The 15,145-nt window shown below is 36.0% G+C and overlaps 1 protein-coding gene across 7 annotated transcripts in view; it reads right to left on the reverse strand.

Moving 5' to 3' along the window:
• LOC134531134 (probable ATP-dependent RNA helicase DDX52) overlaps positions 1-15,145 on the reverse strand; it is an 87,938-nt gene that overhangs the window by 54,240 nt on the left and 18,553 nt on the right. For all 7 annotated transcript variants that reach the window (XM_063366732.1, XM_063366737.1, XM_063366733.1 and 4 more), the window contains one exon: positions 3,157-3,342. In XM_063366732.1, coding sequence (XP_063222802.1) covers positions 3,157-3,342 — 186 coding nt within the window. The remainder of the gene's footprint in view (positions 1-3,156; positions 3,343-15,145) is intronic.

A 15,145-nucleotide genomic window follows, 5' to 3' on the forward strand; every position in this document is an offset into this window, starting at 1 on the left:
TTTTATGTATTCTTTTTTAAATTGCTGGAGTTCAATATTTTGACACAAACTCAACATTTTTGTGTTATTTTGGCTCGTAACACAGTCCTTACACATTTTATAAATGGTGGGCAAATAAAATTTGTGAAGTTACACATCACAATTGATAACAAACTTCTATGAAACCGGCCTGTGAATGGTTAGTTATTTAATGATTATGAATAACTGTAGTAATCTGTTTACCTTATAACTTTGTAAATATACTTTGACGATAATCACAAAAATAAAAAAAATTAACATTTTTAAATTATTAGTTTTAGTGCCTTTTATCTTCATTTCATTCTGATAGTCTTTTAAACGAATTTAAGTCGCAAACTGTTGTTTTAATGCAGTCGTTAATTGAAACACAGATTTAATGAATAGAACATTCCTTCTTGCGAGGACTTATCTGACTGTGTGCCCGGCCAGACTAGGAAAACGGAGGTTAGACACTAGGCCATCCTAGCAGGGGGGCAAAGCCGAAAATGATGACAAGAGTCATCCAGAAGGGGTGACAGTGCATGGAGTAGGAAGTCCAGAAGAGAAAAAAACTCTGGACTCTTAAGTTGAACAGTAGTTTTCAAACCCCACTGCAAAACAAAAGGTAGCGCAATGATAAAAAAGCAAAAGAACAAAGGAACATTAGATATTGAAAGACATTAATAACATCTCTGAGAGAATGCCTTCCACTCACCAGTGTGGGGTGTAAATCCAGAACTGAATCATTGGAGCAAGTAGTCACACAGACAAATAAGCATACTCGTGTAATCAATCAGAAAAATAAAATAAAAACTAAACTTGCAACATATTAAAATGTTAAAAAATACAAAGGAAAGGAAAAAAACTTCCTAGGCACTGGGATTACATCCCTTAGGATAACGTGGCGCTTCGGCACAGAAAACTGGACTTGCCAAGTGCTGTGACGAGATTTGTGACCTTCACACACGAGATGGGGTAAAGGATGATGTACAATGCACTGGCCATGAGGCAAGAGGGAAGCGTGTAGATAAACCCTGGCCCAAAGACCAGGCGGAAGGATACCAGAAAAAGTCACCAACAGGGATTACTTTTTGTGCAGCAGAGGACAGCAGAGGGTGGGGAAGGTAGCCAAGGTGGAGGCATACCCCTGGGACAGTGGTGCTCCGGCATGGAAGACAGAGTAACTAAGAAGCCAACTAGTTAGTAAAGGGCCCACAAGATTGCGGGCAAGGAGCAGAATACTATGGGGGAGGATTTAGGATATCCGTGTGGTGGCTTGAAGGAACTGGGCGGTCGCTAAATATTGAAGATGCCTTAGATGGTGGCGAACCCAAACAGCAATTTTATGAACTACTGAAAGTGAAGCATAATTTAGTTCATGCAGTGCCCGATAGGTAGCATAAATAGGAGGTGCTTCAGGTGTGGACATGGATTTTGGGCTTGTCCCCCACCTAAAGGAGAGGGGGGGAAGGAAATTCGAAGGGGGGGAAGGAAATGCGAAGGGGAGGAAGGAAAAGTGGAAGGAATAACTTAGGCGCTAGGGTTCTAAGAAACACAGAAGAACCATGAAGTTTAAGGGGGGAGGGGGGCTGGATAAACTCCTGACGTGGAACGTACATGTGTTTAAAACCTATGCAGGGCATGTCAGAACGGGCGCAAATGTGAGACAGGCGTGATAAAAAGAGGGTGCATGACTGAAGGCGAGAGAAAATGGTGCTGCGAGGGAAGGAGACCTAGGCAGTTTGCACAGCCAACTGGCCACGCAGGAAGGCCTGAGGCCTGGCAAAAATGATCCCTAGGAAAAATGAAATATTCCCCGAAAAGTTATAATAAAATTTAGCTTAGATTTAAAACTAACGATAAAAAGGTGACATATGCCAATAAGTGGTACAGTCTGTTGTTTTAGCTGCAAGCTAGAGTAGTTTAATATAAATTATTGTACTCTCGGGACATTGTGAATCAAGCTCCATATTTATGAGTTAATCCAAAATACAATTATTTTGGGACAAAAAATAAATTTTTAATTAAAAATTAAATTCTTTCTTTGGATTTTATTTATATATTACACAAAACATTTAAAACACAAATGATTCATTAACATTTCATGATTTTTTCCTGATTTTTATTTCCAGATCTTTTTGTTGTAATAATACCAGTGGAATACTGACAAGAACATGTTTTTACTACTTACATCGCATATTGTAAGTAAAACAATTTAGTAATATATCCAGAAATATGTGTATTTTTTTTTTCATGTACCTCAACATGTGTTATTAAACACTTTAGTTAAATAAGTGTAAGTATATAAATTGTTTTACAACAGCAGCTTTGTACATTAGAGAGAGAGAGAAAAAAAAAGGTTCAGTTTATAGGTCGTATACACGTAATAAATTACAAAAATATGGCTGATTCTGCTTCCCTTTACAGTGATTTTTTTAAAGAAAGCAATTCTTCAGTGGGCATAGTGTACATGTCTGATAGTTCAATATAGTGTTATGGAGGGAAGTGCATCCCCTCCTCCCCCTAATTTATCTTAAGTGGACGGGCGCCGTATCGGCGATATGCAGCCCGGCATCTTTGAAGCCTGCAAGGTAGACTTCCGGCATTGCAGTTGATGCCTGATGTATAGGCCACCCAACGTACGGGAGCAAAAGAAGTGTTCCGCTGTATAAAAAAACCCTCCAGTGGCAGGAAGTGACGTCATGGGGAGTCGGCCATCTTGGCTGGGCGATCGTGAAAACATTCCAGATTTTTTTAGGTTTGCAGAACTTTAGTATATAAGAGGGTCTCCTGAGAGGTATTTGAGCAGTCGGCCTCCGAGGAGAAGCCCGGAGTCACTCTATTTGTGAGGCCGTCGCGATGCCACCCCGACGCTTCGACCATCAAGAACATCATGCTGTCTGTCATCGACACCATGTGATACTTGGTATGTCATCCTCATGGAAACTTATATATTATAAGTTATATGCAAAACCTCTTTTATTTTGGTTATCCCTCAATTTTCCTTGATTTGTATATATTTCATAGAGATTGTTTGGTTGTTTTGCATTTTATAACTCATATTTTTAGCTATTCCCTGTTTGTTTATTATCTTTAATATTATTATATAAATATGTCTTTATATATTCCTTATTATACGTGCTTTAATGTATAGCTTACCTGCAACATCAACGGGATGGCTTGTGCTTGTATGGGTGTAGGCGCGGTGTATCCAGAGCTTTTCAGGTTGCTAACCAAAATGCTGGACACTCCGTACTTCTCAGACAGCTCCGCAAAGTCCCGCAGGGGAGAGGTAATGTCCGAGCCAGACACAGAGATGCGTTGCTCATTTCGCAGTCGGTTCACCTGAGCAATAAAAAATAAACTAGCAGGCTTCACAATACACTAAACTAGCTTTTATAACGTGACTAAACACACTAGCAGTCTTTACAATGCATTACACTAGCCTTTACTACATGGCTAAATACAATAGCAGCCTTCATGATACACTACACTAGCCTTTACAATGTGGCTAAATACCTAGTAGGCTTCATGATACACTACATTAACTTTTACGACGTGGCTAAAATCTGACTTTTTACACTGTTTATGGCATTAACAAATTGTTTAGTAAAATATTTACACAATAGCACTGAAACTGTCAGTGGATTATATCAAATCTTTACAAAGGAATTTAGTTAATTTAAACAGCAGTTTCCTTAAGGAAAATTATAATAATGGTAAAATTAGTAGCTGGTTTTGCAACTGAAAAAAACTAAAGTATGATTTTCTATTTACTGTTTTCTGTTTACTATTTCTTTGTAACAAATTTCATATAGCCTACAATCTCATACACTCCAACATAGAGAGGGATAAATCATGTTTGATAACTTTTTTAAAAGTAAAACATCAAAATTGAGGTGGGAACAATATATAATAAAAGGAAATATGCTAACATACTTTGTGACTGAAAAACAAAACAAAATAAAAATTATTCCTGGTTAGCCATCTACAACAACAATGCAAAGATGGTTAAGGCTCTTGTACAAAAATCCTCCAGGTGGGCCTGTGTGCCACTCAAAACAATTTATCAAAATTTGATTTAGTTTATTTTAATTATAATTTTTTAGCGATTTTCAAGCCCTCCGTATTCCATGCAAAAATTAAATAAAAAGCAATGGTAAGAAGCTTTGCAGGTTTTAAGTTGCCATGTTTGTTACCATTGTGGAATTTTATTTGCAGCATACTTCAATCTTACAATTTATTACTTACTTTACTGCAGACTCTATAAAGGTAGAAACTCTCACCTTTAACATTTTGAGAGTAATGAACGACAATGTTTTAAATCATTACATTTGTTTTGGAATTATTTTTGTATGTATTTATTTTTTATGACTTTCTAGCAGTATGACATTTCACATTTAGCACATTTCTTTAGAATTTACGGTTGTTCTAATGAATTATTATTTACCTATCAAAATTTTTAGTGTAAAATAATTCATTTCCAGTAACGCAGTTGTACAAATAAGAACTTGTTAAATTAGGTAGGATTGGTTGCTGATGTTTTATTAGTTTGGTGCAGCTTAAAATTTATTTTGTTTTTATTTCAAATATATGAAAATTATTCCTAGACTGATCAACAAGAAGTTTCGAATTGGAAGCTTTTAGTTGGTTCCTGAACATTGCAGAAAGCAGTAATATATTTTTGACTCTATAAACTGAAATATAATTCGACCAAAGTCGACAATGACAAGTTTAAGTAATTGACGATTCTATGAGTGATTCTATGCCTTATGAAGATTTGTGAATATTCATACAAAAACAAGAATTTTATAGAAGAAAAGGATATAAAACTGGAAATTTCTTCGTTTGAAAATTTAATTTAACTAAGGAGAACTAACTACATCCTGAATTAATATTGGAAACGTTAGAATAACGAATTGTATCTACTGTGACAAGCCACTACATGACGACTTCTCTGATTTGAGTTTAACCAGTTTCTGAAATACATCAAAGTTATTCTTACCTAACTAATTGATAGTTACTGTGGAAATTGAAAGAACATAGTTTGAACTCCAGCTTTGACAAGAAGATTTATATCATTCTGATCAAGAGGAATATAGGCTACACTAAAATATATGTCTACAACATACTTCAAGAACTATGCAGTTAGTTAAAAACTGTAAAATACCAACTAAGACAGAGGAGTTCACAAACAAGAGTTACTGTAGATTTACCAGAGTCCATACTACTGACGGCGCCAATGTGTAAATACGACGGTGAAAGTCACTGATCCAGTTCCAGTACGACAAGGGGTCGCTAGTATACTCAATCCTGTCCACGGCCGATGTCATAGACGTTTCGTAAGGTGTCTCTGGATGAAGATGGTGATTCAGCTTTGCTTGCAACAGTTCTTAGTGTTGAGAACTAATTCAAGGTTGGTTCGTTCTGTAGCGATTTGTGTTTTTGTCTTTTGCGAGATCAGAATAATAATTCAGTTAGAGCGAAACTAATGATTTAAACTGACTGTTTGCATTATGGTCCTGGTCCAATACTAGTTCAGATTTATTTTATGTGAATATTTACATATCTAAATTTATATTTTATTTTTCTGTCTTTGATACGAAACTTACGTATGAAATCAGCTATTCACCTAAGTAAAATGTTAACTGATTTAAAGGTATCACAAGTTATCTAAAGTTCCTTTTTGCCCACAACTTGTAGTAAATATTTCCATCCCAGAGGTTTAGCTACACTTTCTAAGTTAGTTAAGCTTGGCAAAATAAATGAATTATATAATTTAATATTTCACCTATTTTCTTGTAATTTAGCCAAAAATCAGTAATTTCTTGGCTCAATTTTTCAACTTTTATTTATTAAAATATTTTTGCTCTCCCATAAGAAAGAGGACCTCATTAAAATTTATTTCCTCAGCTATACCACCCAGGACTAAACATATTAAAACTTTACTAGTGGGTCTTAGAGAGTCTCAACGTCTCAGCAGAGACATGCAGACGCTTACACGCAGCGTAGGCTAGCCAAGTCAATTTTATCTCGCCTGCATGCAGGAACAGGCATTATAACTCTCCCTGCCTAACGTGCCGTCCACCTTGTTTGTAATGCAGGGGTACCTGCCTCGTCAGGCGAGCCTAGCTCGCTTTCCCAGGCTCGAGGCCCTGGCGAGCAAAGCGGATGTGCTGGTCTCGGCATAAAACAAGCACTTCCCCGCCACCCCTGGCCCTCTTAGGTTTTCTGCTATGCTTCCAGGAACCATGACCAAGGCACGGACCATGCCCTTTACCTCGTCAACCCCTCCTCTTCTTTAGGAACAAGCCACACCTATGCTTGCGCGCAATCTCTCAAGCACAACCGAAACTAAGCTTGCAATATCAGTTTCTCCCGCCAGTGAGCACCACCTTCCAATCCCCCTTTGCCTAAGACGGCATACTGCAACACCACCGCTCGGTGTGCTATCTCATCGCGCCATTGCCAACTAAAGATGGCGCTGCCATAGAGAGTTTTAGATTTTTTCTTGAGGCACTATGACTCCCACAAGCCCTGACCAATCCCAAGACTCTTTACCCCCCATGGCCCACTTAGCTCCGCCCACTCTGTTTCTCTCTTCCCCCCTCCCCACTTTTCGGTTTCGAGCCCATGCAGGAACTAAGGGACTCTCTCAAGTAGAGAGAGTCGTCAATCAACTGTGGTACAGGGAGCATCCTACATCTGCCACGCTATTTCTAACGCGACCACGTCTCTCCTCCTGAGAAGTCGGACATCAAAGATTATAGGATGTAGTCGCTACGACCAGGGGAAAACTCCCTTACAATTTTAAAGTTTAGACTACATCATATAAAGTGTTAGTGTTTTTCTGTGAATTAAGTGCGTGCAACCGCGCTAGTGGTCATCAACCATCACATGGATAGATAGTACCACCGACCTACACTAGGCGCAATATAACTTCGAGCTTGAGCTACATCACACATGAGGAGTAGGAACTGCAACATGTGTGGGGGGTCGGGTGGATGAGGAGGGGGTGTAAGCAGATACGGCGAACTTTCACAGCAGGTAGAGAAAAGCAGAAAATATTGACCAGTTACCACTGACGTTCCAAGCACTACCTTAGTTCTTCAACGCTACTGATCGTTCCATCCAAAGAGTCTGATGTGTAAACATCACTGCTGTCACTGTTTGCATCACCTAACTGAACAATCACTTTATCAATTTCAATGTCATAATGCACATACTGTACTGCAACATGTTTGTTTTGACAGTTTAATTATTTATTATTATTATTTACGATTTATTTATTTTGTTTGCTCTATGTCCAATATTATTTATTTTCAGAAACGGCAAATTATTGTTATGTATGTCTATGGAAAAGTGATTCTTTGGATTTTTACCGGACTATTTGAACTAGGTATTGTTGATACCCCTCTAAGGATTAATGGACTTGGAAACTGTAAACGGTAAAATTAACGCCGTGATTTTATTATGTAAATTATTATTTTAATATTTGTTTATTTAAAATGTACGTGAAATTTTGTTATCCGCGCAATTGTTGCGTTCGGAGTTCACGTTTTTGTTAAGAAATTAAGTAACCGATATTGGTTTTTGGCCAATCACAGGCCACCATTTAAAAGTTGAGTTTACTGGCTTATTTGGAGAAGCTAGTAAGAAAGGGAGTTCTACAATGGCCAGCTGAATGAGCGGCAACTTCGTGACGTCGGCGATTATAAATCCTGAAAATTAGCTATTTAGCAACAGGCATCCCGGATAGAGGATGATAATTATGTATCATTAGGGAGTCCAGAATATTGGAATAGGATTTATCTAAAAAGATAAATAATATAGGAGTGAATAACGTGAGTAATAAAAGTGCCCAGATTTTGTGTCCTCATCTTATGCACAGATCACGCAACTCCCGTTTTTTACGTCACATCGTCGCCGGAAATTAATATAAACATTGATTTTCTGAAGTAAATTGATTTTACATATGATTTAAATAATACTTGAATATAAATTTTACGAATTTACACACTAATTAACAGACTCAGTGGTCCTATAGATGAGAGGCTCTGAGCTCTGCCGATGACATTTTGAACCTAACTAGCCGAGGTAAATTGATTTTAAGTTCCCTAAAACATTAATTAAAAACTGTGTAGTGTCAACGAACCCGAATAAAGACTTTTGTAACTATTTAAATGTGCGCAACATAACTCCTGGTAATTGAATTTTTATTGAATTTATATGATGTCAATTGTAAGTTAGGTTGTTGTTTTGGATATAAATAGTAATTAAATTAAATATATTAATAAGAGTAAAATTTTGGAAATCGTTTTTACATTGGAATAAAAATAATTATATTTTTATATTCGAAGTGTTGTGTCATATTATTTGTAGTTTCATCTACCACAGTGTATATTTATGTATGTTTATAACTAATTAAGTAACACCTAACTGTGACCTACCTGATGTCAAAAATTACCAGTAGAAAGCCACACAAGTAAAATAAAATTTGATACACAGCTTTAAACACAGCCCAACGTTTTAGTGTGTGGGGCCTACTAAGTAGAAGTTCCCCCACAATACTTATCCCAGTATTCATTCTCGAGTGTCTTGACGTGATTGCAAATCGGTATCCAATCTTCTGGACCCATTCGGTTAAATATCTCCTCGCAAAGTTTTTTTACATTTTCCAAATTGCAAGTTACATTTCTTGAAGCGACTTCTCCTTTAACTTTAGCCCATATGCTTTCTATCGGCTTCAAATCCGGATGATAAGGGGGCAGACGAAGTAATGTGTGGCCACTATTTACCAATAGTCTGTCTGCCGAGTACTGCACTTGCGAAGGTTTGTGCTTCTTTATGAGGTTATACAAGTTTAGTTTGAGCATGTCGCTAGTAAAGGAAATATTCTCCTTACTTAACCACGGCTGCATTTCCAATTTTGTCGAGCTGGAGGTAAGCGTTTTATTTAATTTTAAATTGTGATAGGGAGAATTATCTATCACAACAACACTGTTTGGTGGAAGATTTGGTATTAATTGTTCGGGGAGCCATTTTTCATAATTATCTTTATTCATGTTTTTGTGATAATCCCCTGTTGCCTGGTGCGACTTCCACATTGCAAGAGCATTTGGGATAAAACCTTTTTCGCCACCTGCGTGAATCATTATTAATCTTTGACCCTTTGCGACAGGCACTAGTAAACCATTTGAGGACATGTCACTCCACATTTTATTTTTTACATGAGATGACAATATGTACGACTCATCCATGTATATAATTGTGCGTTCATTGTTTCTATATTGACGCATACTCTTGAAATATTCTATACCTTTTTGCAGAATATCTGATTTTTCTATTAAAAGTAAGCGCTGCGATTTGGTTTTCTGCCACCTGAATCCTAGCTTCTTCAAAGTCGTCCTTAATGTTGTATTGCTACCTTGGTAATTTATGTCATTCTTTAGTTTACGTCGTACAGTTTCGACAGTCAGCACATGTTTTTCAAGCAAGTAAAAATTGTACACAGTACGTCAAACCACAACTTCATCAAAGGTGTCAAGTTCGTGTTTACATGTTTTCTTTCGCTTCTTGTTGGGCATCTCGAAAGATGTTCCTTCACCAGCTTCATTCCTCTTAGCCTCCCTTTTAATTGTTTGTACAGTCGAGCGAGACACACTCGTCGCCTTAGCTGTTCTCAGCTGTGCTTTCTCTAGTGAAATGGAGGGTTCCTGCAATCACGCTTCATTTTCCATAAACTGCAGAACGTTATAGACGATTTTCCGCGCCTGCGAGTGCAGTTTTTTACTCTTAACTTTTGACAACACTGGAGGCATTTTATGTATAAAGTTGTACTTTACTGAAGTACTGCACTACATATGTGTCACTGGCTCTGAACAAAAGTGATACACTGCATGCACAAACCTCAGATCCAAACTGTAAACGAAAACGTTTAGTAAGTACCACGGATGTGTCAACGAACGTATTCATCGGATTTCACAGAAGGACTAAATTTTCACTCTGTGCAGTAGCGTGTAGCCCCTGTTATCAAGTTACGCATTATCGCTCGTTGTCGCGCCACGTCTGCCTTCCCCAATGTCGTGACTCACATACACACTTCAATTTTCTAACCGTCACCCAGGCTCGGAGTTATGTTGCGTCTACTGTACCCCACAATTTGTGTGGTTTTCCATCCCCAGTGATGGGTAGACAACCACATCTACCCGCACTGAGTTCATGATTTCGGCCATTTAAATTCCCCGCATCATGCTGTCAACATTAGTCCGATATCCGCCCCGTCATGCCTCGCCGTTCGGATGTCAGCACTTTGCATGCAGCTAAGTCTATGTTTGGAAGACACAATGTAAGAAATCTTAAAGTTTTAATTCCTCTACGAACAATTTGCGAACTATTCAACTACCATTTAAAGAAAAAAGTATAAAATATAGTAATGAAAAGTACTTGTCAATCCAAAATAATGGAAAGTTGTTTATTTTTTATTTTATTACTCTGAAACCTTGTTTGTGCAACTTGCTTTAAAATAAATGTAACCTGTAAAGTAATTATCAAAGTATCTGCGGCCGGCCTTCGTGTAGTAAAATTCAATTCAATTATAATTTAATGTACTAAATTTTGAGTTTACTGAACCTGTGAATTTTCATAAAAATGTTTATTGTTTAGTTTGTAAGTCATCAAAGTGGTGACCAAAAGTATTAACTACATCCCTATGATAAATCTGGTTTGTCCAAAATAATATAAGTTAACCATTAAAATAATCTAGAAGTAACCAGATTTCAGTGTTTTATTTATATTTTCATATATTACGATCCACCTTAACACCCACCAACCTTTTGGGGTGTTAACACCTAAATTCTTTGTATATTACCTGTGTTCCGCCTCTGTTCACTGTTAAAATGTCTTCTTGACGTATGTCATAGCCCGTACGTTTCTAGCCTTTTTTTTTTTTTAAGTACCTACTAAGTCTACAGGAACACAGGTACATTACATAATGAAGTACTCTCGTTACTACTAAGCTGAATATAAAGTAAGATACTGTAATTAATAGTCCATGATTGCTAACTTCATACTAACAGTCATAAATAAATATACTTGTGGTTTATTAATGTCATTAAGGTGTAACTTCTATAAAATCAGAAGTTAATATCAAATAATTATACCTAATGCATGTACAATCCACACCAAATATAAACATCATATTAAAAAAACACTGTCTCACAAATTCAGTTTTGGAGTACTTTAGTTTTTGAAATTAGTGTAGGTTCATAGCGCTCAACACAATTACTTTTTCATTGCACGAGTTGGAGATTTAATTGTTCTTAAAAATTTAAGTTTGACTAAGTATCCGCTAACTGGTGATATTGGTTTATACAAAATTAAAATAGTATTTAACTGTTTCGATCTACCAGTTTTAATAAAAAACCAGGTTAGAACCGATATTGTGACTGTCCGTTGACATTGTTTGAGTTGCAAGAGGATTCTGCCTGTAGACGTTTGTAGTAAAGCATGTTAATGTTGCACAACAGATGTAAAATGCATGTTAGACAAGTATTATTTTGTTGCAAATTTTGAAATAGGTATTCCCTTTCAAATCAGCATGCAAAAAAGGTTTTCTTTGAAGCAAAGTGTAGTACAACTACTGTTTATTTAAACAATGTTATACATTGACTGAAAGGAAACAATAAGACAGTCAAACTCCTTGTCTTTAACTTGTTTTCAGTGTCCCACCTAACCTTTTTTCCCCGCCTCATTGGTTTATATGGCTACACTATAAAACAAACATACGATACACATCATCATAAGTTACACACCATCACACATTTTAACATATATATACACACACACACACACACATATACACACACATATATATACATATATATATATATATACACATATATATAGTACAGAAATTACTTATAAAATGTGTTGTAGTACTACATTATACAGTTTATAGTTTTTATTTCCATGAACTCGGTAAACATGGAAAATATATATATATATATATATATATATATATATATATATATATATATATATAATAACATTACACTTTAAAACAATACACCTTTCAGTTTTTTTTAAAAATGTTGGTATATGGCAAAAAAAAATATTTTGCTGGTAGCATTGAATTTAAAATATTTATATTCTGGTTTATATTTTAGTTTATGTTACACTATGTATTTTAGTCTGTAACTGGTTATATTTTAAGTGTTAATATTTATTTATGGCAGCTCAAATAAGTATGTACATGTAAGCTATTATATGTATGCAGCAGTTCATAAGTTTGTAGATATTAAAAAAATTATTTTGTTTGTTACTTTTAGTGGTCAGTTACTTGCGAGCAATCGAACTGCTATGGCGAGTGCATGAGAAACTAATTAGTGTGAGCGTGGGACAGCATCGATAGTGCTGCGCTAGTTTCGGACTGTTAACAACTGCAACAGAGGTCCAACAGATGGTGATAGTGTGGCAGAAAAAAAATTGGCATGTGACGTGGATGAAGTGTCTGCTCAGAGCCGCGAGGAAGTTGAGTTCAGGCTGGGCGGCTGGGGAGGTGTGAACATGCGGGCGATAAGGCCTGCACATGTGAGCAAGTATCGCGGGTGAATTGAGTGACGGTCGCCGGGAGTGTGCGGTGATGTCTTCAGCCATGGCCATAGCAAGGACAGTTATGGTGTTAGTTGCCTTTTAACATCTTGGCAATGCATGTGGGGCATATGCATTTTAGAAGAGAAACTGTGATTTAAAATATTTCAATTTTATTTTGCGCGCCTCAACTTTATACCGGAACCGATGGACAGCAGTGCAAAGGTGAGACGTCGAACTTTGCCCGATTTAAATTCATGGCTAAAGAGGAGAAACCTACGATGGGAATTATGCCAACATTTTAATTTAAAAGTGCTGTGCAATTTTAGGCAATTATGATTTATAACACACTTGTGTCATTTTGCTGCCTGCATGAGCCCCTTGTGAACTGAGAACTTTTAGCTCCCATTTTCTGCACGTTTACAAGTTTCAAAATACATTAAGCACACTGAAGATTTATTATTTAACAACAAAAAAAAAAATGGAAACAATGCAATACAGAACTTTACCAGATTTGCTAGGAAGGCAATATAGTTTTAATATTTAAATGATTTATACTGATAAGATTTCTGGCTGATGTTTAGGGAATACATTTTATATACGCAAAATATTTATCAACTTTTTTTGGAGATACCACCTTTGTTGCCTTTTAAAATAATGAAAGAAAGTTTTGTAATATATATTTGTATTTTAGTGATGTATATTTTAGGAAATATTATAAAGCATCATTTCAATGGCCTTGTTAATGACTTAATTGAAATGTGGATGGCTTATGGTGGCATCCATTCGAAGTTTAAGTATTTGTATGATATGACAAGTTATTTTTAATAAACCTGTACATGATATTATAGAACTTAAAATTGGTGTTGTAATTGGTAAAAGTTTAGTGTATATTTTCTTCTGGTTCCAAACAGTTCTCCTTAACATTAGCTCTGCTAATTCTTTTTATTTAGGACCGTCATTCAGGGGAGTTGCTGTGTTTTGGAATCGTACTTAGTTCGCAAGTTTAGCAAATTTTATGTACGCACAACTCCTGACAGAGAACAACGAAGTTGTGTTTCACTGTGGGTCAAAGTATTTCATACCTACTGGTTGTGATCAGGTGAAAGACTAGGTATGGACATTTGGTTGGGTGTCAGATTACACACTAGTTTCCTTCCCTAACATTAAATTAATTTAATTGATAATTAAGATATATATTTTTAGCAATACAAGAATTTATAGTTGAAATACATTGATGGTTTAAGACTTACTAAATGTGATGAAAAATTACTGACAATGGTTTAATACTAGGATACTGTCAGAATCACTTTTTTTTTTCTCGAGGTTTTAAACACACCTCCTCAATTCCCTGGATCTTCCCTGTGTTCCACATTTTCCCTGTCTGCGGGAACCCTGCCTGATGTGTAAATGAATTTTACTTACAATAATAAAATTATTTGATAGCATTCTTTAGAAATTAATTTAAAGTGGCTAAGTGGAGCGGATTTTCTTTCAAAGAATGTCCAATGTAGCTCTCTGGTGAGAAGAGAAGTACCTAACTGTTTGGAGACAGTTAAGACACAGTGTACATCACACTTCCACCGCCCACAATGTGTTGGTCACCGGGCTTAAAGATGTATAATTACTTCTCAAAAGGGGTATGGCATGGTACCACGTTCATACTTCTTTTGTACCATTGGCAGTTTATTAATTTAAATAATTATTTTAAATGGGCACTTTAACATATTTTTTTGAGAGTTTTATCTTTAATCTTAAAATTAGGCTTAAAAACTTTTTTTTTAAACTTACTTTTAAGGCATGCAAAATTTTTCTTAACATTTATTTTAATGATTATGAAATACTAGTTAACCTTTACTTCACAACAAACGTCGGAATGTTGGAGCTGCTGGGAGCAGTAGGCCACTAGGTTGGACGGACTGAAACCTTACAGCCAGTTGAAATCATCAGCTAAACTTGCTCTCATTTATACAGGGTGTGTAATATTCTTAAATGTGTGCAGAAGCAGTAATATTAAATTCTTTCATCAGAGGGGAAGGAACTATGTGTCAATAAAAATTTATACATCATTCATAATTCTTATATGGGAACCCCTTCGTGATTCAGGTTGCTATTGAGTTATTTCATTACAAAATAGCAAACAAAACCGATTTTGGAAAAAAATATCTACTGGCTTTTAAAAGTTTCAACATGGAATGGTAATTGAAAAGACACATGAAAGACAATAAATCTTGGATATTAAAGCAGACATGTTATGATTAGGTACTCTAAAATAAATTATTTTCAACTAAACAAGAGGGCGACCTTGAGGGAGTGCCTCCCATTTCAGGTCATGATTTTATATTTATATTAATCACTGATCAACTTTTAGGCTTTTTCAATTGTTTAACTTTCACAAAATGAAAAATTTATACAGCGCATAATTTTTGCATAATTAGCTGCCAGAGCTACATTTTTAACGTTTTTGGGTTGTACAAATAAGGAAAATTAAATTTATTGCAGAACTGAAACTTTTTAGGTTTAAGTGCAATGCCACTGGCTACTTCATGATATGGTT

The sequence above is a fragment of the Bacillus rossius genome, chromosome 3, assembly GCF_032445375.1.
Source record: "Bacillus rossius redtenbacheri isolate Brsri chromosome 3, Brsri_v3, whole genome shotgun sequence".
NCBI classification, from domain to species: Eukaryota; Metazoa; Arthropoda; class Insecta; order Phasmatodea; family Bacillidae; genus Bacillus; species Bacillus rossius.